At 36.8% G+C, this 27,399-nt stretch overlaps 2 protein-coding genes and 1 long non-coding RNA gene across 9 annotated transcripts in view; 2 read left to right on the top strand and 1 right to left on the bottom strand.

Annotated features, from left to right (window-relative positions):
- Window positions 1–14: 14 nt before the first annotated feature.
- LOC107727911 (dual specificity protein phosphatase 14-like) lies at window positions 15–17,978 on the top strand. 4 transcript variants are annotated; one of them, XM_016537950.1, is made up of 2 exons: window positions 15–71; window positions 16,298–17,978. In XM_016537950.1, the coding sequence occupies exon 2, from the start codon at window positions 16,416–16,418 to the stop codon at window positions 17,049–17,051; it is 636 nt and encodes a 211-aa protein (XP_016393436.1). In that variant the 5' UTR covers window positions 15–71; window positions 16,298–16,415; the 3' UTR covers window positions 17,052–17,978. The 4 variants fall into 4 exon arrangements, with proteins under 4 accessions (XP_016393436.1, XP_016393437.1, XP_016393434.1 ...); XM_016537951.1 differs by lacking the exon at window positions 15–71 and adding an exon at window positions 5,965–6,023; XM_016537948.1 differs by lacking the exon at window positions 15–71 and adding an exon at window positions 7,870–8,062.
- LOC107727912 (uncharacterized) lies at window positions 10,894–27,399 on the top strand. Its single transcript, XR_001638408.1, has 3 exons — window positions 10,894–10,994; window positions 14,638–14,643; window positions 27,387–27,399. It is a non-coding gene; the product is annotated as an uncharacterized LOC107727912 (long non-coding RNA).
- Window positions 19,055–27,399, bottom strand: part of LOC107727910 (synergin gamma-like) — a 49,751-nt gene continuing 41,406 nt past the window's right edge. For 2 of the 4 annotated variants that reach the window (XM_016537944.1, XM_016537947.1), the window contains one exon: window positions 19,055–19,988. In XM_016537944.1, the coding sequence (XP_016393430.1) occupies window positions 19,857–19,988 (132 nt within the window). In that variant the 3' untranslated portion in view covers window positions 19,055–19,856. Of the gene's footprint in view, window positions 19,989–22,595; window positions 23,546–23,657; window positions 23,685–26,658; window positions 27,167–27,399 lie in introns of those variants that run through there. The other 2 variants (XM_016537945.1, XM_016537946.1) reach the window with 2 other exon arrangements.

The raw sequence follows: 27,399 nt of genomic DNA, 5'->3' as shown, positions 1-27,399 counted from the left end.
CTACAAGCTGGTTCCCTCCGGCTTCTGGAGGTCAGTGAATGAAAGATGACTGCCGATTCCATCACAACGAGGTACAAAATCACATTCCAGATCCTTCACTCTCTCTGTTCCGCTGTGGTGAAATATGAGCTTCAAACCTTTGGTCTCATTAACAATTCAACTCAGGGGGTAAATGAAGCATGCTGTGATGTGATGTCACATGAAGTGAAGTGTACATATGAGTACACTCGCTCCCTCTGTCAAAATCAAGGGGTTGAGGGTCTGTCTATATAAACTTCCCCATATTTGACGAAAACTTCAAAATGGTGGCATATCACAATAGCTTAGTATAATGCTAGCTAGCATAGTCTATACTCTACAAAAGAAACATGTAATCACAGCACTCCTTATGGCTTTTGATCAGGCATTATAAAGAGCTACACCCTGGGGACCTAGATGGATCAAACTTAAACCACAGTCATAAACAAAGGCGCCGTCCTGCATTTGACTTCTGCTCTAGTTTCTATACTACACCTACTCTTGAAACTTGAGGTACAGCAAGTATTGTTGGTTCTCGCATAATATATTTCTTATGAAGTCGCTACAGGTAAAATTGGCTGTTAAGTGACTAAATGTGAATAATTAAGTGTCATGAAAATGTAGGTCAGATTAAGTTGGAAGAACAGCTGGCATCCAGATAAACTAGTTAAACAGCAGTTTGGCAGTCCTGGGAAACCAGACCGGTTTATACTGCTTTATCCCCATCCCTACTGAAAAAAACTGAGCAGGAATTTATTTTATCTATTGGGAACTGACTGTATTTTGAGAAGTAATAGAGCTTGGTGAGCGTTATTAGAAGAGGGAAGTATTTTTAATGTAAAACTGGTTATTTAAAAAAAATAATAATTATTATTTTATTTGGAGTAACATGCACTGATAAATCAATTACAGTAAGCAAGTTTATATCTCACAGTTCTGACGTTTTTTTCTCACAGTTCTAAGAATTGTGAGATTTAAACTCAGAATTGTGAGATATAATTTCATAATTCTGAGGGGGAAAAGTCACAATTATCTTTTTTATTTCATTGTGGAAACAAAAAAGAAGAATTGCGAGACGTAAACTCAGAATTCAAAGAAAAAAGAATTGTGATATGTACTAGAAATTGCGAGAAAGAAAGTTAAAATTGTGAGTTTGTCACAATTCCGAGTTTACATCTTGCGGTTCTGAAACAAAGTCAGTTGTGAGACATAAACTCAGAATTCTGGGATATAAATTTGCATTAAATAATATAAAGGTTATATCGCAATTCTGAGATATAAATTGAGTTTATATCACAGAATTGCAAGATGTAAACTCGCAACTGAGAAGTCTGAATTGTGAAATATAAACTCATAATTGCAAGAAAATGTCGTAATTACCCTTTTTATTTTGTTGCTGAATTGTGAGAAGTAAACTCAGAATTCACAGAAAAAAATATTTGAGTATTGTGAGATATATGAACTCGGAATTTCAAAATAGAAAAAGTCAGAATTCTTCATTTATATTGCAATTCTGAGTTCATATTTTGATTTCATTTCGCCTTCTAAGGAAGAGTCTGTGCCACTGGCAACCCTTCGCCTTATTGCTAGGCAGTGATTAACATGGGCGTAAACTTGTCTTCCATTGTCAACACCCATGGTTTCCTTGGCAACCAGGTCTGTGGCATTCTAAAGATGTAGTCTGAAAGAGGATCGGCTCAGCGGAGGAGGGGCAGCGCGAGAGTGGACACACACACACACACACACACTCCTCACACTGTTACACATGCTCATCTGCTCAGCTGAGGAGTCATGACTGAGCTCAGCACTGAAGCGCTACATCTCTCCTCAATGTGTTTGACCTGCCAAGTCCTCCTTTAACACGAGTTTAGCAGCTTAATCCTCATTCAGACTGGGTTTGTTTTGATACTAAAACGGGGGGGGGGGGAAACAATGTTCTTGTAACTCTGAGCTCTTAGCATCACACTTCAGTCTGCGTTTGTTGAACTGCTGCGTGTTAACCTGCTATACACACGCAGCCCTGTATAAATCCACTTGCTAATTCGTTACGTGGAGGAGATGTCTGACATGCAGGGACAGCTGGAGCTAAGGACTGTCTAACAGTCTGTACTCGTGTCAGCGTACAGATCCCGAGTCTGTTCACTGCTGCTATCACAGCTGGAGAGACGCAGGTGCCTTTGGGATCAGACACCGGACTGCATTAGCAGCTCTCTGTGAGGGAGGAATTGCGTCAGAAGCCAAAAATAGGTTTCATGTCTATTCATTGTTAATCCAATTCCGCTAGAATTAATATTTGTACTAACAGAAGGAATGCTGCATTTATTGGATTGTAAAATAGGCTCTGGACATTGTAATCCTACACTATAGTTTGCTGGGCAAGGCCTACATTAGAATTTGAACTTGAAATGACATTCGCAGGCCATTTTGCTTCGGTAATGTGGCGGAAAGAAGAAAATGTAGAGCGGGACTTAATTTTGTTCATTATAGAATTGATTGGATTGTGAAAAATCTCCATTACGTACCAGACGCTGCTGTCGCTTGTCGTCGGCACCCATCGGTTGAAACTTAAACTGCCCTGGTGACGTCAATGGAAAAGGAAAGTAATTTCAAAGGTGTTTTGATGAATGATTAGGCAGATTATAAAGATTTTTCTTTGGAATAACATTCACTCATGAATCTTTGACAATAAGACCATGGATTAGAAAGTAATTAGGGACCATTTTAGTTTCATATTGACTTCAAAGCCCCCCATTGTCCGCAGCAATTTTTGAAGACCTAATGACTCTTTGGGTTGTTTGTGATTTACTGCTTCTGAATTAAGGATAAGGGTTTAAAAAGAAAAAAAAAATACAATTTCTTAAAAAAAAAAAAAAAACGGTACTTGTCATGACCAGAAAATTTTATATTCTTTATAAAAATGCCCATGGAGTTATAAGATTGTATTGATTCACATGTCTTTTCCAGGTCTAAAAATCACACTTTTAAAATCATTCTCTCCTCAAACATCCATTGTTCTTCAAAGACAAAATATGAATTTGAAATTGATATCTAGTTGTTTTGTCTTATATTAAATATTTTATATCGTCTTGAAGCCCCCTTGGAAGTTTGCTCAGGCCCCTGATTGAAACCACTGCTTTAAAGCAATGTTAAGTTCAGTTGTATGAATATTTTTCAGAAAAGAAGCCGCCTTTAATTTTTTATAAATGAAAGTGATGCTGTGAGGGATCAAAGTCGGTTCATAGATTGTACTGTTGTACATCTTTTCGTTGATTGTTCAGCCAATTAAATATTGAAAATATGTCTTTCAAAAAAATTGACTATGGGTTGTGATATTAGAAATGTCATTGGACCTGTTGAACAAACCGTGCATGTATATCTTTGCTCCATTTTATATATCTATAGATGGTCATCAAACCTGCATTTATTTGATCAAAATTTTAATATACTTCAAAATATTTTTTATTTCTGTGTTGCAAAGCTGAATTTTCAGCATAATTTCTCCAGTCTTCAGTGTCACATGATCCTTCAGAAATCATTCTAATATGCTGATTTATTATCAATGTTGGAAACAGTTGTGCTGCTTAGTATTTTTTATAACCTGTGATACTTTTTTTCAGGATTCTTTGATAATTAAATAATAAAAAAGAAAAAAAGAACAGCATTTATTTAAAATATAACTTTTGTTACAATATACACTATACAGTTCAAAAGCTTGAGGTCAGTATTTTTTTTTTTTAATTGATAAAGTTTTTGTTAAATTGATAAAGTGATAAGATTTATATTGGTAGAAAGCATCTCTATTTTGGATAAATGCTGTTCTTTTTAATTTTTTTATTTATCAATGAACCCCAAACAAGTATCACAGGTTCCAAAAAAATAAGCAGCACAACTGTTTCCAACATTGATAATAAATCAGCATATTAGTATGATTTCTGAAGGATCATGTGACACTGGAGACTGGAGAAATTATGCTGAAAATTCAGCTTTGATCACAGCAATAAATTATATTTTAAAGTATATTAAAATAGAAAAACGTTCTTTTGAATTGTAATAATATTTCACAATATTACAGATTTTTCCTGTATTTTTGATCAAATAAATGCAGTGATGAGCATAAGAGGCTTTCATAATGCTGCTTAATTATCAAAAATGGTAATATAAAAAAGTCCTTTCACAACATCATTTTGCCAGTCAAACTTCACCTAGGCCTGTAGGTGGCACTTGGACTTCATTAACTATGATATTTTTACGAAATATTAAACAGTGTATCAATAAATACAAAAGTTTTGTATTTATTGTATGTATGTACTTGTATTTATACAGTGTATCAATAAATAAGTGAATTGAACACTATTTACCATTAATGCGACTTTTCGTGCTGCACGGTTTTGTGCAGTGCTTTGTAGTCAGTTAACATCGGAGCATTCAATTAATCTAGAGAACTTGTTACAGCTGTAGACAATGGATCTGTGAGCTCATGGGCAAGATGTCTAGATGCCTGAGGCAAGGCCAAACCTCCCAACTTCAGCCTGTCCGTCTGAAGAGAGATTGTGGAAGATAGCAGGGTGTCTGTCTCTGGAGAGCTGGGATAATCTGGATCTCTTCCAGCATGCCTGGCACACCATCTATTTCTTGTCCAGCTCTCACATAGGGGCAGTGGAATGGCTTTACTGCCATGTTCGAAATTCTTTTCTAGTGATTTAATTAGATATTGGCCTGAATACAAAAGTGATGAGTTGCCGTCGTCTTGGTAAAAGGATGGCATCTGAACTCTGAGGGTGTGTCATGGTTTGTTTTCAGTAGGTCAGATCTGTGTGTTTATTCTCCTGGCAGAGTACGGCGTTGAGTAGCTCCATTTAGATCAGATTATGGGTTTGCTCCCCTGACAGCATCACAGTAAATTTTCTGCCTCCATTCAAGCCAGTGGAAACATTTTAAGGCGCACTGTCTCACTGGAACGACTGTGACTCATCTGACATTTTAGTCTCGTCTCTGCAGCTCGGCTCACTCTCTCTCTGTCATTTTTTTTTTTTTAAACGGTGATCATCCTCATGCCAGCGAGTTTTACATTCCTCTTCAGCAATCATGTTTCCTCTAAACCAATTCGTATTAAGGTATCTGGCTTCTTAGATGTACAAGTGAACATCAGTTGCATTGTTTAGTGATATAATTATTGTAGCAACAGCTGACTGGCAACACTGAATTCCGGATGTCATAAATACTTTAAAGAAATATATGGAATAAAGCTGTTTTGCATATGTCTACAAATGTCTAACCATATAAATATTTTAAAATGTACTTCTGTGAGGAGCGGGCAAAGCTGAATTTTCAGCTTCATTACTCCAGTCTTCAGTGTCACATGATCCTTCAGAAATCATTCTAATCTGCTGATTTGGTTGCTTTTCGAAATTCTTATTATTACAAATTTTGAAAACAGTTGTGCTGCTTAATAATTTTGATCGTTTTCAGTATCAAAAACAGCATTAATTTAAAATAGAATGTCTTTACTGTCACTTTTGGTAAATTTAATGTTTTGTTAAAGATTTATTATCTTATTTAAAAAAATTATTTAACCATAACTTTTGAGCATTAGTGTATATTTGCAAAATGTTTGTTAACTTTTAGTAGTACAATAGCATATACAGTAAGTGATCTTAAACCTAATAGACATGAATTTAGCCACAAACCTTTCATTTTACTTTCATGTGTTCTTTAAAAGAAATCGGGAGAAATTACAGTATCCTGCATCATCCTTTACACAAGCAGGTGTTTGTTGTTGTTGTTGTTTTTTTTACCAGCAGTCTCGCTGTCTGTATTGTTTAGTGCAACAGAAAAGCAGTGACCCTCCCCTGGGCTTGAGCTCTCTCTCTCCCCTGCAGAGAGTATCAGGTGTGCCACTTACCTTTCCAGTCTTTGTCCTCTCTCTTTTCAGACGGTTCCTGCCTCTGACGCCACTACAGTTATGCTGGAAATCCAAACAGTACAGCTCTGTGTTTGCCTCTGAGGTGAGATATCTCAAATAAAGGGTTTGAGTTCTGTGCCTCAAATGCTGGCAGCACTGCGACGGCAAAGCAAAGCATCTGAGACTGAAGCTTCGAATTAAACGTCCTGCTGTTGATTCTAGTGTTTTGACCTCGATAAGCATGATGTTTGTGTTTGAGATGTGGCATTCCAGAAACTGCTCATGCCAATATGTTCTTGCTTAAGTGTTAATGATACAGTTGTAAAGTGTTGCATTTCCAGACATGAATCAACCGATGAAAATGAATTAAAATGATCTTGCTGGTCGGAATTAGCTTCAGCCTCACTCTTTGAGCCCTTATGTTTCATTTCATAATCTATTTATGTATGAGTCAAGGATAAATCCGTCCATTTATTCGATGGGTGGGCAGAGAAATAGGAATAATTCATTTAAAAATTAAACTTCAGTCATCATTTACTCACCCTGATGTTATTCCAAGTCTGTATGACTTTATTTCTTCCATAGAACACAGAATGAGATGTTAAGCAGAATGTCCAGGCTGCTCTTTTCCAGCTTTCTCAGTAAAGGCCAGTTCACACTAAAGGTCCTTGCACACTGAGTCCGAAATTCTCGTCCGAAGTTTTTGCATGTTAACAAATGAATATGACCTCAGGTTGTGTCAATCACATTTACACACTGCCTCCGAAACTTTCGTCCATCATAAAACATTTTTGGGTCGGGTTCAATTTATGTGTTTTTCGCATCCATAGCAAGCATATTGAGAGGTGTACAGAGCCACTGTACAAGTGAATGCCAAAATCCAGAATGGCATCTGACAAGTTGACTGACAAGTTTCAAAGTAGCCTAAACTTTGAATCGCTCCGGATAATCCCACAGTATAATTCCTGCTCCTTGATAAGGAGATGGAACTCTCTCTACGCAATCTCAGGATTGGATGGACCCAATATTTCCTCTTTCCTTTTCTCTTTTTAAGAAGAGAGGGAACAACAAAACCGTCCTCACTGCTTGAAGACTCCATTTTGTATTGTTTTGCGAATTTTTCGCAATGGATTAATTAATACGCATGGGACTCAGTGTGCAAGGATGACTAATACAAAAAAACACATACAAAAATTCTGGACTCGGTGTATAAGGACCGTAAGAACGATAGCTTCCACACCAAGGGACAATGCCATTTTGTTTATTTTAAGCAAGTGCTGCAGTTTTGTCATCTACCGCTTTAAATTCTTGAGCAGGATTCTAATTGGCTGATGTTTTTATTGTTTATCAGCTGGAAAGAAATCATTCTGAAAGTATCCCAACAATATCGTTCCTCTGTGTTGTTCTCGTTATAGTTGTGGGTGGACTCTGCTATACTTTTACATTTAGAAAAATTTTTAAAACTATATATTTTATCATTATAGTTATCGTAGGTGTGAACTGGCCTTAACACTTTATAATAACTTTCATAAAAATTACAGAATTTTTAATTCTGAGTTAACTGTTGCTTTAATAGGCGCTATAAATTGGCATTAAGAGGAAAGTTGATTCCTTGCTTTGTTGTTTATCTGACAAACTACTGGCAACTGTAAATAAAACATTAATGAATAATCCAGCAGTAATTACTAAATTAGTTGAATATAGGGATTATATTTTAAATTCCAGTCAGATAACCTGTTTATTTGCATCACCCTCATAAATATGATGCGCTCTTTAAGTTTATACAGTGGCGTCATGTTCATTTGCACATGATGTTTGTTGCTGAGAATGTCTTGTCATATTTGTAGCTGAGTGTGGATCGTGATGTGTCAGTATGAGAACTGGCTGGTTGTAGTGTTGGACGGGGGAGGCGCTTCTGTGCTCTATAAGCGTATGTTTTCCTAATAGAAAATTTCCTGTTGTCATACACACCATAGATACGCGCGCGCGCTCACCTCCATCACGGGAAGCGCGTGGAGTTGTTAAATTTTACGGAATATTCCCGAAATAGCAGCTTGTTTGCGCTGTGATAGAGATACATTCTGCCTTCAGCTGAATGTGTAACCCGTGTATAATTTCAGAGGACAATATTTTGTGTGTGAGGTAAGTTGAGTCTGTTCTTTGGGTCAGGGGAACATGAGTAATCTTATTAAACAGTCTACGCAACAGTGTACTAAATACGCAGCTTTTGTGGTGTTTTATGCCTTTACATTTCGTAAATGTAACGCATTTAGTGTGTTTGTCCGACATAATTGCTTATGTTGTGCGTATTCAGGTTGAAATTGAAAAGAAAAAGAAAATGCTCGTTACAATAACGTACACAAAGTGCGTAAACGTACGCAAACAGTTCGCGCGCGTGGAGCGGAATAGTTGTAATTTTCCGCGGTGTTTGTGTCATGTTCTCAGTGGTGCTTAAATGATTTTCCGTCACTAGAGTTTGAACAACGTACTTCTTTTGTTACACATTAGGCAGCCAACAGGTTCACCATCGGAATCAGTTGTAGACATTCTGCATTATTTCGCATTCAAATGGCTTTTTGAATTTATGCCATGGATGCCATTGATGGAACAGTTTGATGTGCGTGACTGAGCAGACATGAGGCGCTCGATGCAACAAAATACGATCTACACTCAGTCACGGCATCAATCTGTTCCTTTCCCCTCAGTGTTGGCTTAACCATTGTTATCATCGCTTAGGTTCAGCCAGCTTTCTTTAATGAATGTTTTCCATCAACCATGTTGTTCACGCTAACACATTTGCACTCCAGAAACTTGTATTAAATAAATAGGCTACCTTTGACATCTCAGTAGCCTACAGGTTTCTAAGACTTCTTATAAACATTAACCCACGTAGGATAAACCAAATATGCAAGTTTATATGTCCAAAAATATTTTGCAACTTCAAATCCTCATGTGTAAACTAAATATTTTACTACTTAAAATCCCTATAAGCTGTAAACCAGCGATGTCTGATTTGTGAACCAATCTTTGCATTGGATCTTTTAAATGAATCGATTCATTCACGAAACACTCCAAGTGTATTTTGAATAGGCTATTTGAAAAACTGTTTAAATATATGTATATATTGTGGAATTTGTGTAAAATTAACATTAATTTCAGTAATTTTGTAATTCAGTTTTTATGCCATCAACCACCCTGCTGCCATTGTAAAGCACATATTTGTCAACCACTTAAATAATATTTGGTCAACCATAAAATAATAATTAGGAATGCACAGAATGTAAAAATGAATAGAGTGCAGTTTTGCGTTTTCCATGGTTCCCCTAGAAAACCCATTGTTTTAGGAGGAACCGGGCTGATAGGGCTATTCGATGGATAATCTAGATTTTATCTGTAGTAAATTAAAATGTAATCTTTAAAATGTTTGCATTTGAAATGTCACTAATGCTTTAGGTTGCAGCCACTTGTTGAATGAGCATGCATTGTTTCATTAGGCTACTGACAAGATTAAGCTGGTAGAGTAAACAAGGCTAAGGTTTAGTTTCCTGTTTTCCACATTTGGTGTGGAAGAAGGGCTGCCATTTTGGGGCTCGAGTTTCTCAGCAGGTGTCTCTCGTTCCCATTAATGCTTGCGGAGGTGGAATCAGACTCTGGGAGAATTTCTACACACGGCATCCGAGACCTGCAGCACTGAATCTGTGATGTGCACTGGTGTTGACAGATCCACAGACACACACGGAGTGATGTGTGTGTATGAGGTTGACACAGCAGCCCGTTACTGTCATGCCAAGAATATATTCACGCCACTCCACAGGTGGAGAAAATGAAGTACTGTTTGTAGCAGAATTCTCCCAAATCAAGAAGACATTCATTTAAGATTGAGTTGTTGCTTCTAATTTACTTGTAATATACAGGGTGATGTGTGTGTGTGTGTGTGTGTGTGTGCGCATTTTTATAGACACTTATCCAGTGTGTTTTGCTAAAAAAAAAATACTAGAAGCACACATTTGGCTTAAAGGAATAGTTGCAACTCTGTCATGATTTACATGTCGTACCAAACCTGGATAATTTTCCACCATGGAACCCGAAAGAAGATACTTTATGGCTTTTTTCCCCCTGTACATCTGAATATGATGCAGCAAATATGAAAATGCAGAAATGAAAATCAGTTTTGAGAACCACTGCAGAGTATATGGACCACCTATGTAGCTTGTTTTTTTTTGTTGTTTTTTTTACTTGTTTTTTTGCAGTTTTTCAAAATTTCTGTTGCATTATAAAGAAGAAATCTAGTCATGGATTTGGAATGACGTGAGACTGTGTAGATGACAAAATGTTTATATTCCTACAGATATATGCTATATGTTTAGAAGCAATGCACACAGCAAAAAAAGATCAGGTCTCTGATGTTCCTTCTTTTCCTCTCTCTTTCTTCTCTTCCCACTTCTCCACTCACTCACTTGTATAAATAGCTGTGATAGTTAGCAGTGAGGCCTTTGACTCTATCAGCACTTTGTGTTGCTGAGGTACATTTTTGCTCTTATATATCAAGCCTTTATTCCTCAACACCTACAGTAGTCACCGGGTCACGGCACCAGAAATGAATATTTTAACCTGTTATACACAAAAAATCTTCCCATCCACTGTAGTTCTTAAAGGGTTAGATCACCTAAAAATAAAAATTCTGTTATAATTTACTCACCCTGATGTTGTTCCAAACCTGTATGACTTACAATCCTCTGTGGAACACTAAAGATGGTATACTGAAGAATGTTGGAACCAATTACAGTAGTTCTGCTTACTATTAACTTCAATTGTATAAACAGAAAATTCAATTCAATTCACGTTTATTTGTGTTGCGCTTTTCACCATACAAATCGTTGCAAAGCAGCTTCACAGAAAATGAAAGTTTCTAAATTACATTTAGGAGTAGCATATCAGTGGTGACTATCAAGGTGCAATGATTATATGTTGTGATCAAACTTATAGGAAAATTTGGTAGTTTTCTATGTTGGTTCTGGGTTGGTGTCATCTGAGGTCCTCGGAGGGGTTGGCATCTTCTCTTCTCAGGTGTCTGGTCATCTCAGATCTTCGTAAGGGCTCGATCCAGAAAAAAATTCTGAGACATTTTTCAAAATATCCTCTTTTATGTTCCACAGAAGAAAGAGAGAATTTTGGAACAACATCAGGGTGATTAAATAGCAGAATTAAATTTTTTTATTGAACTATCTCTTTAAAGGGATTGTTCACCCAAAAATGATAATTCTGTTATTAATTACTCACCCTCATGTCGTTCCAAACCCATAAGACCTTCGTTCATCTTCAGAACACAAATTAAGATATTTTTGATGAAATCCTAGAGCTTTCTGACCCTGCATAGACAGCAACAGAATTACCACGTTCAAGGCCCAGAAAGGTAGTAAGGACATCCTTAAAATAGCCCATGTGACATCAGTGGTTCAACCTTAATTTTTTTAAGCTACGAGAATACTTTTTGTGCACAAAAAATAGCGGCTTTATTCAACAATTTCTTCTCCTCCGTGTCAGTCTTCGATGTGCGTTCACGACAGTACCACGACACATGCGTGTGCATTCTTCTGCTTGCAAACAAGGTGCAGCGCATCCGGGTTCCGGCTCCTGTGTCAGCGGCACCATATGCATGCATGGTACTCTCGTGAACGCACGTCGAAGACTGACATGGAAGACAAGAAATTGCTGAATAGTCATTATAGCTTCATAAAATTAAGGTTGAACCACTGATGTCACATGGACTATATTTATTTTATATCCTTACTACCTTACTGGGCCTTGAACATGGTAGTTCTGTTGCTGTCTATGCAGGGTCAGAAAGCTCTCGGATTTCATTAAAAATAACTGAATTTGTGTTCCAAAGAGGAACGAAGGTTTTACGGGTTTGAAAGACATGAGGGTGAGTAATTAATGACAGAATTTTCATTTTTAGGTGAACTATCCCTTTAAGTCAAATATGCACCAAAGACAAGATATGCAAGAACAAATTACATCTGAACTGACATGACCATGGCGCCGTATTTGTTTTGAAAGCTACAGCTTTTGGGTTGACGATTCAGGTGGATTTTTACCCAAAAACAGTCACAATGACACTGACTACCCTTTTGTGTTAACAAGCTCACAAGCTGTGAAGAAGAGTTTGTGGGGCACCACACATGGCATCCAAACTCCGTAATTTCAGTGTGAAAAAATGAGCGACAGCCAGAGAGAGAGATTGTGTGCCCTGTTTGAAAGGATGTTAGAGACTGTAGATGTTATTGCGATCAGAGTCCCATGAGAGTGGCAGGCAGGCTGTTTTTCATTGATGTAGAGAGGAAGGCAGGGAGACAGCCAGCATGAACTGGGGCAGATGGGTTTTATTAATGCAAACACAGTAGCAGACTACTGGGCACAAGGACACTGCCATAAATTGATGGTCCTTTTGCCAATGTGTGCCAAATCTTTACACATTGCAGGAATATGATAGGGCTGTCAATTTAATGTGTTAATTTAATGCAGTTAATTATTAAAAAAATTATAAACTAATAACAATTAAAAACTATTAAAATACTAATAAATAAATTATGTTTTATTAACAAGGTTCGGGAGGAGCACGATCAGATAATCAACCAGTTCGGCACAGGTGTTACTCATTCAGTTAATCAGCTTAACTAGCACAATATATATATATATATATATATACTGTATATATACAGCCAACTTACCTCTGTCCCACGACAGTTTTCCGGCATCCCTCCTCCACCCTAACTCTTCACTATTAAACTATTCTCATCCTATACTAGGGATTGGGGGAGTTCTCTGGGTTCGGGCTATATTCCGAGCTCGGAGCCCTCCCTCAGGACAGCATGCCAAATATGCTTACTATTTGCTCAATCCAATGTAAGTGGAACTCGTAAATAAATAGAATATAAAAATAAAATAATTGTGAAAAATAAAATAACAAGGAAATAATTATAATATTGCTAATTAATTAATCTAAATAAAACTACAAATTGTGTATGCATTAATGGTGAAAGAGGGATAGATATGGAGAAACGTACAGAAGATCCGGCCACATGTTGCTTTAGAGCATCAAGCCAGCTGTAGCTCTGCAGAGGGTGGAGGAACTACCATCACAGGTTCTGTTTGCACAGACACCAGATGTAATTCTTATTTAACATGATTGGTTTGATATTTGTGGCATGCTGATAAAGGTCAGAGCCCCATGCATTATATTGACAGGAATGAATGATGTAGAGCCCTCAGGCATGATGGGGAACAGCAAACAGCACACAAGCCATAAGTACCGTCTGTCCTTCAATAAAAAATGCTAATGTATGAAAGGTAGGCGACAAAAACAGATGCTCTACATTCATTTGTTTTTCATGCCTGCCAGCGACTCGACCCCCAGTAATTGGAGGAAGCAGATTTCAGCACACTTGGAATCCACAGGGGTGTCTGAGGGCCAAAATTGATGGCTGACTGAACGTGTTACCTGAGAACATCACTGGGTCCAGAACACAACCTTTTTTTACAGCAATGTACCTTTGCCTTTACTTTAAACACAATGAAACGTTTGTTAGTTAAACCCCTTAGACATGCCAAGTATTTTGGATACTTTGCACTTTGGAGTAATTTTACACATTACTAGTGTGTGTGATGTGAATATGGACATTGTAGAGTTTAAGCAAGGCTTTTAACTAGGCATGTAAAAGTGCATGCATTGTGATGCATCAATCTGACAAAGTGCATCAATTATAATATAGTATTCTTCAATTAGGGGCACTTTTGTGAAGAAATCTTGAAAAATGCGTTTTTCAAACTGATGTTCATCTGTGTTAAAACATTTATTGCATATCCCTGAATAAAGATCTGATCATGACCTTGGCTCAACCTTCAGGAGGATTTTGGTATAATGTGATGGGAATGACATTTTTCCCTCTGTGAAGAAAAAAATGGATAACCTTGGACTTGCTGCCAGTTTAGCTAGCAGTTATTGAATTCATAACAATGAATTTATAAAATAAAAAGAAATGGACTGTATCTGAAGTAAAATTCTTAAAAGAAAATGTATGAGTTCTTAAAATAAAGTCCAGAAAAAAATTATAAAATGGATAGTTCCGGTCCTTGATTATGATTGGCCTAGCTGTATTCAAAGCCATTGTAAAATACTGTATAAGCACACACCTGTCAAGTCATTACATAAGTATTACTGTGCCAAGTATGCTTTCTGTCTATCTGATACATGGTAAACATGAAAAAAATATTTATCAGTAAATTAATAAATTTTTGTTTCTGTGTATATTTTATGAAACCTTGTAAGTAAGCACTGAAGCTGTGGTTTACTGATTCTCCACTCTCCATTGTGCCTAACAAAAACTTTTTTAGGGCGTATTGCTTTATTAAATGTCTGCAAAACAAAATCATTTAATTAAACTGAACCAAACCATGACCAAATTTAAAGTTCAGAATTCATGCATTTTTTTAAGAAATCATAATTCATAATTCTTTTTAAAGAATCAGAATTCAATTAAGTCACTGTCACAGCAAATTTTACAATCCTATTTTTAAGTCGAACTTTCAAAAAGATGTTTTTCCTTTCCTGCCCTCTTGTTCTGTGCGATACATAAAGCTTTCTGTCTGACCAAGAGTATTCGCATATAACAGGTTTCAAAGCCTTGTTCTTGGTTTGATTAATAAGGGTCCTCCAGGCTCCAGTAAGCACTTGCTCCGCGTGCCCCCCACACTAATGCACAGCTCGAGGGATGGGAGTCTGACAGAGAGGCACATCTGCTCGGTACATACAGTAATTAAGTCCATTAAAGCAGCATTCAGCCACACCAATGTTGTCTTTTACCATCAACAAGGAAGCTTCAGTCATCGACTCTTGTAAAGCACCTCACTGGACTCTGAAAAGGTCCTCAGTTTAAAACAGATATACAGTACTTGTTTCCATGGTACAGTGGGTGAAGTTCTGAAGATGTGCGTAGAATGATCCTGACTGTGAACGCTAGGTATGGACGCTTTTGAAACACTATTTCGTGAAGCTTCGAAAACTTTGCAAATCATTTGTTTGGAACCAGTGATTCAGAGTGCTTATCAAACTGCCAAAGGCACGTGATGTTAGTAAATGATGCTTCGTTACAGCATAACTGTTTTGAAATTTCAATGGTTTGCTGCTAGGGGCGATCTCTGTGAACGCATGAACCAGTGTTTTTTTCCTGATCTCTGATCAATTTGATAAATTTGTAGACATTTTTAATGACACTTGTGTAAAAAAAGTATGAGTTGCAGGTATTGGCCTGATTAACAAAGCTCTCCATAAAGCAAACAAAACAAGCCCTACAAATGAATAAAATAACATCAGACGCTTCATATTTACTGGTATTAGAGGATTTGGTCATTGCATTTAAGAGGTTACACTTAAAGCAAAACGTTTGCAATTGTATTACAAAAAGTGGTTTTTAAGCATGTTTGAGCTGAGTTTTCATTGTATTTACACCGTTCTGCAGTAGGAGTCACCAGCACAAGGCGTTTCTAGCACTTCGAAAAAGTGAATAATTTTGCGAAGCAGTTGGTTGAATTGATTCAAAGTTTAGAAATTGAGGAGGAGGGAGAATCGCGCACAGGCTAAGTACAAGGCAACCGTGCCTAGTACACCCTTATTTACTGATATATATATAAAAGTGCTAAAGGTTTGTACACATGCTCTTCAGTTGGCGTATTCATAAGAATATTTTCATGCCAGTTTTTTTCCTTTAAATCCAGATTTGTTTCTCATTTTTGGTGTAGGATGAAATCCATGGAATCAAGTATCAAATCCAATTGTACATGTGTTCTATAAATAAGGGTCCTGGACTAACCAGAAGGTTGTAGGTTCATAACCCTACATATGCTGTGTAAACCAGGGGTCTCCAAACTCGGTCCTGCAGTTTAGCTCCAACCCTAATTATTAAACACACCTGAACCAACTAATCAAGGTCTTACTAGGCATACTAGAAACTTCCAGGCAGGTGTGTTGAGGCAAATTGGAGCTAAACTCTGCAGGACACTGACCCTCCAGGACCGAGTTTGGAGACCTCTGCTGTAAACCAAGGCTCTCCAACCCTGCTCCTGGATATCTACCATCCTGCAGACTTCAGTTCCAACCCTGCTCAAACACACCTGTCTGTAATTATCAAGTAACCCCAAACACCTTGATTAGCTGGTTCAGGTGTGATTGATTGGGGTTGGAGCTGAAACCTGCAGGATGAAAGCTCTCCAGGAACAGGTTTGGAGACCCCTGCTGTAAACACTGTCTGCCTGTGCAAGGCACTTGCTCCAGAGGTTTGACTAGTTATTCCAAGCAAACCTACTCTTGTTTTGTTTTAGGTGTACCCAATGATTTGTATGATATCACCATTCGCTTTGAGATGACCAAGGAGAACTAAAAGACACCCTGGCGCCACCTCAAGGTTTCTATTTCTCTGTCTCCTGCCTCCGCTCCCCTATGGGTTCCCGAAGTCAGGGGTTCTTCCACCACCATCACCAACACCACCACCGCAGTTCAGTGGTGCCCACGGCTGTCCCACGACTGCTGCCTGAGACCAGCAGCCTGTTGGGGGGCATCGCCCAGATCACTCCTTCCCTGTTCCTCGGCCGGGGGAATGTGGCGTCTAACCGCAGCCTTCTCCTGTCCAAAGGGATTACCTGTGTGGTGAACGCCACCATCGAGCTGCCCAACTTCAACTGGCCACACATGGAGTATGTGAAAGTGCCACTGGCCGACATGCCTCATTCTCCAATCTCGCTTTATTTTGATGGCGTGGCTGATAAGATCCACAGCGTGGGCCGCAAACGGGGAGCCGTGCTGGTGCACTGCGCGGCTGGGGTGAGTCGCTCCGCCTCGCTCTGTTTGGCCTACCTCATGAAGTACCACAGAGTTTCCCTGGCCGAGGCTCACGCTTGGGTCAAATCCCGCCGACCCGTCATTCGTCCTAATGGAGGGTTCTGGCGACAACTAATCGAGTACGAGAGGAAACTGTTTGGCAGGAACTCTGTGAAAATGATCCAGACACCATACGGGGTCATTCCCGATGTGTACGAGAGAGACCGCAGGAATTTGGCACCTTACTGGGGCTTGTGAAGAGGGGTTTGGACTTTGGTTCAAGCATAGAGGAAGGGGTCCGCTAAGCGATCTTTGACTCCATTGTCTTCCGGCCTCTTTCCGTACATCCACATGTCCCTCCTGCCAGAGAATAAAGCCAGATGGGAGTGCTTATGTCCATTTTCAAGATGGAAAAATAACTTTGAGTCCATATTTTATGAGGTCATAAGTGATAATCTTGGCGACGATAATGTCGGTTTTAGGAGCACTTTGGGAATCAAGTGCGATGCTGGGAATCAGGAATTCAGTCCTTGGTTAAAACTTACCAGTCGTAATATTGTGAGGATGTTGTTTCAGTTTGGCTGTCATCTTTGTTGAGAGTCAGCAGTCTGATTTTGATTACTGGTAGCATTTGAAAATATATATCTATTAAAAATATTATATTCTAAGGTGTATTTAAACTTGTGCATACTGAAAAAAAATAAATAAATAAAACTATTGGAAGGTTTTGTGAAAAGTGACAACATGTTTAACAGAAAGACGCTACAATATTATCTAAATTTAACAGATTTATAAACTATTTATGTAAATCAAAAGAAATTTTACTGAACACCATGAAGGACAGTGTTGGCATTTGTAATGTCAGTACTCCTACAAAACGGGCTGTTTCACAAGAAGCATCACAATAAATATGGCAGTTAAGTAATTTTTTCAGTGAATTATATTTTGTCTATTTGGTCCTTTTGCAATTCATCTCAGTTTTTCATTTTTAACTCAAGATGTTTCTTTCAGATGTTTTCTGCAGTGAAGCAGTAATTATAACCGGAGGACATCTGTCAGAGGACCCCTAGCAAAGCTTTTAACTAATACATGTTAAAAAAAAAACTGAATTCATGTAAAAGAGTTCAGATTTAATTAGTGTGTTAAAATGAATAAAGGGTGAAATATTTTAATGTATTCCTTGTGCTTATTTAAGGCTTGGTTTTTAAGTAAAGATTTTTTAATATGTTCAAATTACAGTGAAGCTACATAGTAGTAATATCTGTACATATTAAAAATACCTCAATACTTGTTGATAAAAGTAATTCCTACTGAATATGACTGATGGACAGGCTGTTGTATAATGGTTTAATGTGTTTTTAATTGATGTCACTATTAAAAATAAAGGTTCTTTGTTGGCATCTATGGTTCCATGAAAAACCTTTAACATCCAATCTTTCCATTCCACAAAAGGTTTAGATTATTAAAATCTAAAAAAAAAAAGTTTCTTAAGAAAGGTTCTTTAGAGAATCCAAATGGTTCTTCTGCATGCAAAAACATTCTTTAGAAAGCTATATTTTAGGAGTGTAGTAGGATCATGTCAGGGAACGCCATTTCACTTCCTGTGTATTAAATCTTCCAATGTATTGTAGTATGTCTGGATTAATATGGAGCAGGAAGTCTCTGTAAATCTAATCCCTGCTGTTCAGCGACGACAAGGTGGATAAAGGTTGTTAGTCACGTTTGTATAAAGACAAGGACAGAACATTAGCCACTAACAGCATCAAAATTGCAAGCCGGTGCAAGTCGGCTCAAATCCATATTTTAAACTACTTTTGCCTTTAAAATTTCAACAGGCGTTTGATGAGCAACAGGGTGGAAAAGTTGACCTAACTGAAGTCACTCCTCATCTTCTGTACGTACAGATGGGGACTAAATCATGATGTCTTTCGACAATCATACAAATTCAAAGTCCGGTATCCCTGGAAACCGTTTTCAAGGTAATACTGCTGTGAATGAGCTGGCCCTGATACACGAACCGAACAGATGAAGGCTAATCACTCCAATGTGGGACACAAAAATTTCACATTTGCATCCAATACTAACATTCAAATATTTAATTTGCACTTACCGACTTGAATTATAAACAGAAATACAGACAAAAAGGATCATTTTAGTACAAAACGCTCATAAATGAAGTAGAATCGAGTTGAATGCTATAATGACAACAATACAGACATTAAGACAATGTTAAGTCCTCAGTAAAACACTGACAATGACCATCATGTACTCAAAGCCATTTAATCTCAGTTGGATCAGTCGATTCATTACGAGTGCCTCTATGAAAAGAAATGAATTCATAATGAAAGTTTATGTCGCTCTTATGATAACTGCTTGGGTTTGAAGAAGGAAAAAGGCTTCGCTTTGCACTTCTTACATCCCCAGACTTTTGAATTTCCTTCAGTTTCACACAACAAAGTCCTTCAAAAGAGTCACATCTAAATACCACAGCGTTTAATAACATCTTCCAGGCTTTTATAAAAGGTTCTCAGAAAATCACAAGCATTCCAGAACCGTTTCCAGACCCACTACTAAAGTGACTTGTGTTCCAGCACAACCATAACAGAAAACAATGACATAAAAGAAGATACCAGCATCTAAATGATTCTCTCTCGTAAGTAATATCTGCTACACTTTTTGATGCTTTCAAATGTTTTACCTTTATTATTTTATATTACAAGTCTGCTATTCCTAACATGCTCTGCAGTATTTACTTCACATGGTAGAGAAATCAACAGCAAAGAATCAACTAACCAGACACTTTTTTTGTGCATGGGAGTCAGATCCAAAAAGGTAGCGACAAAGACACATTTACAGTATTTAAATAAACTATTATTCAGTACTACATAATTTATCTGATCTTCCAACAGACAATGGCAGATCTAGACAGTTGCGTCCCAAATTCAAGTGATGAGAGCTGTACTGTTTCAAAAGCAAAACAGCTCAAGTGATTGAAGAGTTCTGAAGGACTCCCATGATGCTTCAGACAGCAGCTCAGGGTTCAGCGCTGCACTGCGCTCGGTTCTAGAGCAGGTCGGGCAGGATGAGACCTGGCGGTTTGGGTTCCACACAGTTAATCCAGAAGTTAGCACAGCTGGCGTGGTACTGGTGACCTCCATAAATGAGCTTGAAGTTGTCCGTCTCCGAATTAAAGGCCTGCAGAGGATATGTGCAAGACAAGGTGAGAAGAAAAAAAAAAGATTTATAGGATGAAGTCTGATGTGACTGTAGGGACAGGTTGGGGTTGAACTACTAGGACTGAGGTGGTTTTAAAAGTATGTTTCAGGTTCAATACAAAGGAACCATATCAGTTGTTGGACAATATTAGAGAGCAATGTTTGGGGTCATCTAAAACTCAATTTAGACTAACCTTTTAAAACATTACTGTTGAACGTAATCTTTAGAAAATATCAAAATCAATATCCATTTTTCATCCTGTAGCATTTTACACAATTGGTTTTAGTTTTTAGTATTTTCATTTTCGCCAAAATAGTATTGAATTTTAATATCAGCCATTTATCAGTTTCAGCTATAACATGAAAATAATTATCAGCTTGTCTGAATTGGCCAGAATTTTAATATCTCTAGCTAATAGACATCAATATTATGCTTGTTACCATAAGACTAATATGATAAAGATCCTACTAACCTCTTTCTGATATAATACAATATCTCCAAGACACTAAACACAGAGATCAGAATTTCAGCTCATAACTACGGTTATCATTAACTAAAACTATACATAAAAAAAAACCTTTATATTAATTACTTGAAATAAATATTAAATGAAATATAAAAATATTTTAAAAGAACTTGATTGAAACTTTTTTCAGTTACTTGCCAAGGCAACATTTCTTCATTATGTGTTAGTAAAATAACAAACTTAATATAAACTATATTGACATATTAAAAAAAAACTAATAAAAATAACAAAACAAAATCTATATTAATAGAACTGTAAAATCGAATTCCAACTATTAATGGATAGTTAACCCAAAAATGAAAATTTGCTTAAAATGAACTCATCCTCAAGCCATGTAGATGAGATGAGATGCAGATGAGTTTGTTTCTTCAGCAGAACAGATTTGGAGAAATTTAGAATTATTGTAAAATTACGGACTCATATTTTGGCCAGTAGTGGCAGTTTAAAGTTAGAATACATTAATGATGCATTTGTTTCTTATAAACTTGCAGCTTTTCACTTCACAAGACGTTAACTAATGGACTGGCATCATGTGGATTATTGTGATGTTTTTATCAGCTGGTTGGTCTCTCATTCTGACGGCACCCATTCACTGCAGAGGATCACTTGGTGAGTAAGTGATGTAATGCTAAATTTCTCCAAACCTGTTCTGATGAAGAAACAAACTCCTCTACATCTTGAAGAAAACACTGCTCATTGAAGAATTCACATACGCAACTTAAACACAACCTGCTTTTGTTAGTTTCTAAAAGAATGTCAAAATTAAAAATGCACGTCACAGATGCTGCCGATTAAAGCTTAAACTGTATTGAACCCAGGAAATGACTTTACTACAAGTAAGCAGGGTCTCTATTAGTCACCGACTTGGCTCAACAAGTACTACATTCAACCTGCGTCTCTAAACTACGTTAGACAGCACATTTATCTAGTCATATCTGACTGCAGTGTGGCATATCATCACACTCCATAAAAGAGACTAGAGCTCAACACCATACTGACATAATTTGTAGAAATAGAGAAAAAGAAGTGTGCAATCCTCCCACATACGCCCTATATATAGAAAAGGGAAACAAGAACCCAGTGAACTTCACTCAATATATCGATGTGCAGTGTTCGAGTGTGCTTTGATTCTGAAAGGCACAGCTGCAGTCGTGCATTTGTGATAAGGCAGTGATGATATGGATGTTACGCAGAATGAAGCTCCTAAGAAAAATCTCGGAGCTGATGCTGGAAGGAGAAATGACTCATGTTGTGAATCATGCTCTCCCACACTTGTACTATGCACACACACACTCCATTTCTTTCATATGCTCTTGACAATACTGTCCTCTTTAAAGGATTTGTTAAAAAAGAAACATGAAGCTCACAAGGAAATTTTGATATTTGTATCTAATAATGCATACTTTGCTATGTTACAGTTCTACACGGAGGTCTGTTGTAAACCAGAGTAAACTGTTATTTATCTCACAAATTTTGCCTTTACTTCTTGTAATTGCAACTTTGTCTCATAATGTGACTTTAACTTTAACAATTGCGACTTTTCTCATATTATAAAAACAATATTATAACTTGCAATGTGACTTCACATCTTGCAAATGACACTATTTCTCATAATTGTGACTTTTTCTCTCACCGTGTGACACTATATTCCACGATGTGACGGTTTCTTATTTTAGACTTAATTTCTCTCACAATTACTTTTTAGTTTTTGCTCAGAGACAGACACAGGCATCCATAGTGCTATAGCTCTTGTCTAAAGTGCAAAATCTGAAAGCAGCATTTTCAGTGCGGTCAGGACTACTTCCATACACTTGCTGAATTATAAAATGCATTTTGAAACAAAACTATTTTTAGTAAAACAAAAACATGAAAAAATGCTATATTATTTCTAGGTCACTAATCAAATAAGCACATTTTTGCACTTCTTTTTAAAATTCAAGTATATATATATTTACTTTTCACTCAAACTGTTGTGCTGATACTATAATTGATTATAAAATAATCAGTATTATAAAATATTAATTACATTTAAAAATATGCAATTAATATTTGGCAAAATAGCTATGATTACATGCACCCAAATTAATCTGCTTATAATCGGGCTGAAAAGCCTTCATGTAAACACTTCAATCTATACAACTGAGCTCAATAAAAATGTAATTGAATTGAAAGATGACTGGTGTAGACCTGAAAATATCCGATCAACAGCAAAAAATAAAATGTATGTAAATGCTTAAATCTTTTTATTTTCTCAAATGGATTTTAAAACGCCTTGCACACACGCACAATGCCGTGATGCGTAGGTTTACATATATTTCACGTCTTACACATGTGCATATGTTTATTCACGTCTCATGAATTACGAACTGGTTAGTCAATGAGACTGAATATTTACTAAATTTTTGCTAAAATGCTCTTCTGACATATACGGCAGCTTTCTTTTTAGTCAAGCCATCGAGGCGAAAACGGCAGCAGCTCTGATGACATTAATGCGATGGCTTTCTTTGGTTCTGAACGCACGTGCATTGTTTCAGAATACATGTAATAAACGTAAATGAATATGTGAACTGGATTGCAACGTTTAGGGTTCATATAAACTGAATCTGAAATTGACTTGGATTGAGGAAAATTACTGCATGTAAACATACCTAATGTCAACTGTATTGTAAGGTAGCTGGCAATACCAAACCCTATTCAAAGTTATTTTAAAGCATCCAAGAGAATATCAGATTTTGAGTTCCCTGTCTGCCTGTCTGTCTATCTTATGTACTTTCTCAATTACTTTCTGCCTTTCCTTGTTGTAGTACAGAGATGTGTGTCTGAGTGGATAAACAATGTTGTGTGATGGAACGGCTGATCCCGCGGTGTGTGTGTGTGTGTGTGTGTATCTTTCTCTGCAGATGAACAGGTGGCTCAGAGTCACTGAAAAGGTCATCCTAATTCAACCGACCTTGTTTAGCAGGCGGAAAGGTTAATTACTATCTGATTGCAAACACAGAGGGCATCCTACCTGCAAAGATGACAACACTTGTTACGAGCAGTCTGAAGCGTTTGAAGGCCAGTGAGGGACACTCTAGCTTTACCTACATTCACTACAGTGAAAAATACAGTGGGATATTTACCCTTAATTTGGAGTCTTTTGTCAGTGCCTGCAATAGCACAAACAAGTCAGCATCAGCATTAGTATAGAATTAATTTTTTCTGGTTTTGTTAATGAGCAAAACAGAATAGAAAGTTCAAAATAACTGCATTCATTCGAAATCAAATCTTTTCTCATATTATAAATGTCTTTACTGTCACTTTTGATCAATGTAATGCATCCTTGCTGAACAAAGCATTAATTTCTTTAAAAAAGATTCTTACTGGCCTCAAACTTTTGAACTTTTCTACATAGTACACTGTAAAAAAATGAATCATGGGTCTTGTAATTTTCATTAAAAAAATTAAGGTGATAATTAAAAATAGTGTGTATATTTAATTAAAGAAATTGTGATTCAGTGTTGTATAGAAAATATTGAGGACTTTTTACTAATAAAACCAAGAGATGTGTTTTCCTCTTTTTTTTTTTAAAGGAAACTTAGGCAGTTTTGAGGCTAGAATTGAGGAACTGATTATTGTTTACATGATGAAATGGTCTGCCTTAGCTATGAAGATATTTTTAACAACCTTTATGTATTTAGCAAATCAATAATGCATAATTACAAATGCATAAAGGCCAAATACCCATCAAAGACTGATTAAATACAAGTCCATGTTTCTAAAAGCTGAAATACTGAAATGTAGTACTCTTCCTGGGTTCTTACTACATTTGAGATGCTGCAGCGTGATGCTGCACTAATGGATGACTTTGCTTCAGTAGATACAGCTCAAATACAAACCAATCCTGATGGCTTCCTTTTAACTGCTACTTGTTATTGTCTGTTCACATTAGGTGCATCCAGCTGTGCTACAGGTGCTTGAATTAAATAACCTGGCATCTATTCTAATTTTAGCATGGATGCCCACCTCACAGACTTTGGACCTTTAATGGGATGCTGTATTAGCGAGAAATTAATTCACATTCAATTCTGGACACACAGAGTATAATCTAAACACTGCTAAGTAAACATTCATTATAACAGTTGTTTACTGCACAAACAAAATTGTCTTCTGAGAATCCATAACTACTTAATTGACTTGAAGTGTGCCATTTTAATGTCAAAATGCTTATACTTGTCTCTGCACTGTAAACTAGGAGGACGTATTTAAGTAAGTCATTTGCATGTTGACTTCCTGAAGCATGTAAACACTGTGGCGCTTTCAAATAAATATTTTAAAATCATCTTATAGTGTTTAATATAGTAGTTTAATATTTTATTATATGAGTCTTATAAAATAAGTTTCAAACTGGCCAAGCTTATTTTTATGATAAGTTGAAATTGTATTAAATTTGTATTATTATTATTTTTTATGTATTATATTATTAATATTATACAATTTTAATTGTATTAAATATTTACACTACCATTTGGGGTCAATGTTTTTTTAAAGGCAATAATAATCAGCAATAATACATGAATTTGATCAGTGACAGTAAAGACGTGTACTATATATAGTTACAAAAGTTTTTTTATTTCAAATAAATACTGTTCTTTTACATTTCTTTTCATCAATGATCTTGAATATAACATGTATTATGGTCTTTTGCAAAAACATTAAGCAGCACAACTGTTTTCAACATTGATAAAAAATGTTTCTTGAGCAGCAAATCACAGATTAGAATGATTTCTGAAGGATCATGTGACACTGAAGACTGGAGTAATGATGCTGAAAATTCAGCTTTGCATCACAGGAATAAATTACATTTTAAAATATATTAGAATAGAAAAACGTTACTTTAAATTGTAATAATATTTCTCAATATTGGTGAGCACAAGAGACTTCTTTCATAAAAAACAAACAAACAAACAAAAATGTAGCAACCCCAATCTTTTGAATGGTAGTGTATATACAATTTTGTTTTAGATAAAAAGAGAATATATGCAAAGTGTTAAGTTAATACACTGTTGCCCATTCCTGTGGACAAATCCTGTTAGCAGATTCAGCAGGATCACGTCTCTCCCCAGCGGGGACAGAAACTGAATGCTAGCCCAAGGTCAGTAGAGTGAATCATCCACAACCATGTGAAATCTCCACCTGTAGCCCAACACCACCACCTTTAAAAACACCTCCACTCAGAGATGCTGCTCCACCTTCAGAACCCCGATTTCAAACCCCCCCCCCAAACCCCCAAAAATATAATTAAAAAGTGGGATATTAATCGGATGTCAGGAGCAGACAGAAACAGCTCTATTAATCTGCAGCGAGCTGGATGTGTTCGGCGGATCTATTAGCACCTGTGTTTTTGGTCACGGTGACTGATGGCTGAGCTGCATCTGCTCCTCAGACATCCATCCCATGATTCCTTGCTGCTCTGAGCCCCTCCTTCCCTGATTGCATCTAAAGTACTACGAGCAATGTTTACACCCCTATTACATCAGCAAATCTTGGCCGTTGCATTAATACAAGGGAGATTTAGGAGGGTTTCAGTGAGACGAGGAATCTTAATGAGCAGATTATCCATTGTGTGTTAACGAGGAGAATGGCAATGTGAAAATTACGTGTTTAAACCAGTGCAGGATTGGATTGTACTTATGAATAGTAGAGTTTAATGGGATAGTTCACCCCAAAAAATGTATTCTGTCATCATTTACTCAAAGTTATTGTGGTCTAAACTACTTGGGTACCAGGCAGGATTATTACAATTAACTAAAACAAAAATCATAAAAAAACAAAATAAAAATAAAAAGTTACTTGAAATAAAGCAAACATTTCAGCTAGTTGACAAAGCAACATTTCTTATTTTAATTTAGTTTAACTCAATGTACTAAAATAACTACAACTGAAATTAAAATAATACAAATTAAATTGGCCTATTAAAAAAAAAAATAAAATTACTATAACTTTTAACTAAAATTAAAATGGAAAATACAAAAATAAAAACTAATATTACAAAAACTATAATAGCATCTCAATGTATCTAAAAATACTAAGAAATGTAATGTCTGGAATAGATCAGCACGGACATTCTGTTAAATATCTCTATTTGTGTCCCACGGAAGAAAAACAAAAACAAAAAAAATCAATGGTTTAGAGCAAAATGAGTGCAAATAAATGACACGATTTTTTATTTTTGTGTAAACTATTCCCTTTATTATGATATTTCCTTGCCCCATACCACATTTTGGTTTGTTCTCCAATGCCCCGGGGTGCCAAAATGACAAATATGTCACCTATTTGCTGCCTGCCTCATGCTTTTTGGCCATCAGTCAGACTTACTCGCCGCTTCTGCAAGACAAGCTCGACATGAAAGATTGCTGTAAATGCTGAGAAAATAGGAGCTAAGAGCTCGCAGCCAAATTAAACACCTAAAGCTACTTGAATGAAAGCGTGGCCTCGACCGAGCATCTGTAGATTTAGATGCATGAGTCAGAGCGTGTGCCTCTGAGAGCTGTTTTTGGCAGTCTGTAAGGAGACAAGTGCCGAGAGGTGAGTTCTGGTCATTTTGGCAGCACAACACGGGAGCGTTTGCCTGCCTGACCCCTGCAACAAGCTGCAAATTGGAGTTGAGGCAGTTTAGTGAATCCTACTCTTTTGAAAAGGTGTCCAAATGTATTCTCGTCTTTCTTCTGTAAAATTGTGAAAATCAAAGTAATAGTCAGGAGGGATGTTTTTTGGTTTCTTTTTGATAGGGAAAATTAAACGAATAATCTGTTCAATAATTTAAAGCAATAGCTCACCCAAACAATTTCTATGCAATTCCAATGAATGAGGACTGAAGCTTTA

This window comes from Sinocyclocheilus rhinocerous, unplaced genomic scaffold (assembly GCF_001515625.1).
Source record: "Sinocyclocheilus rhinocerous isolate Xijiao unplaced genomic scaffold, SAMN03320098_v1.1 scaffold877, whole genome shotgun sequence".
NCBI lineage: Eukaryota > Metazoa > Chordata > Actinopteri > Cypriniformes > Cyprinidae > Sinocyclocheilus > Sinocyclocheilus rhinocerous.
The sequence above is the reverse complement of the archived record's forward strand: the minus strand, read 5'-3'. Positions and strand labels throughout refer to the sequence as shown.

What these genes read in the sequence shown, in the direction of transcription:
- LOC107727911 (XM_016537950.1), top strand. Translation starts at nt 16,416, where the DNA reads ATGGGTTCCCGAAGTCAGGGGTTCTTCCACCACCATCACCAACACCAC.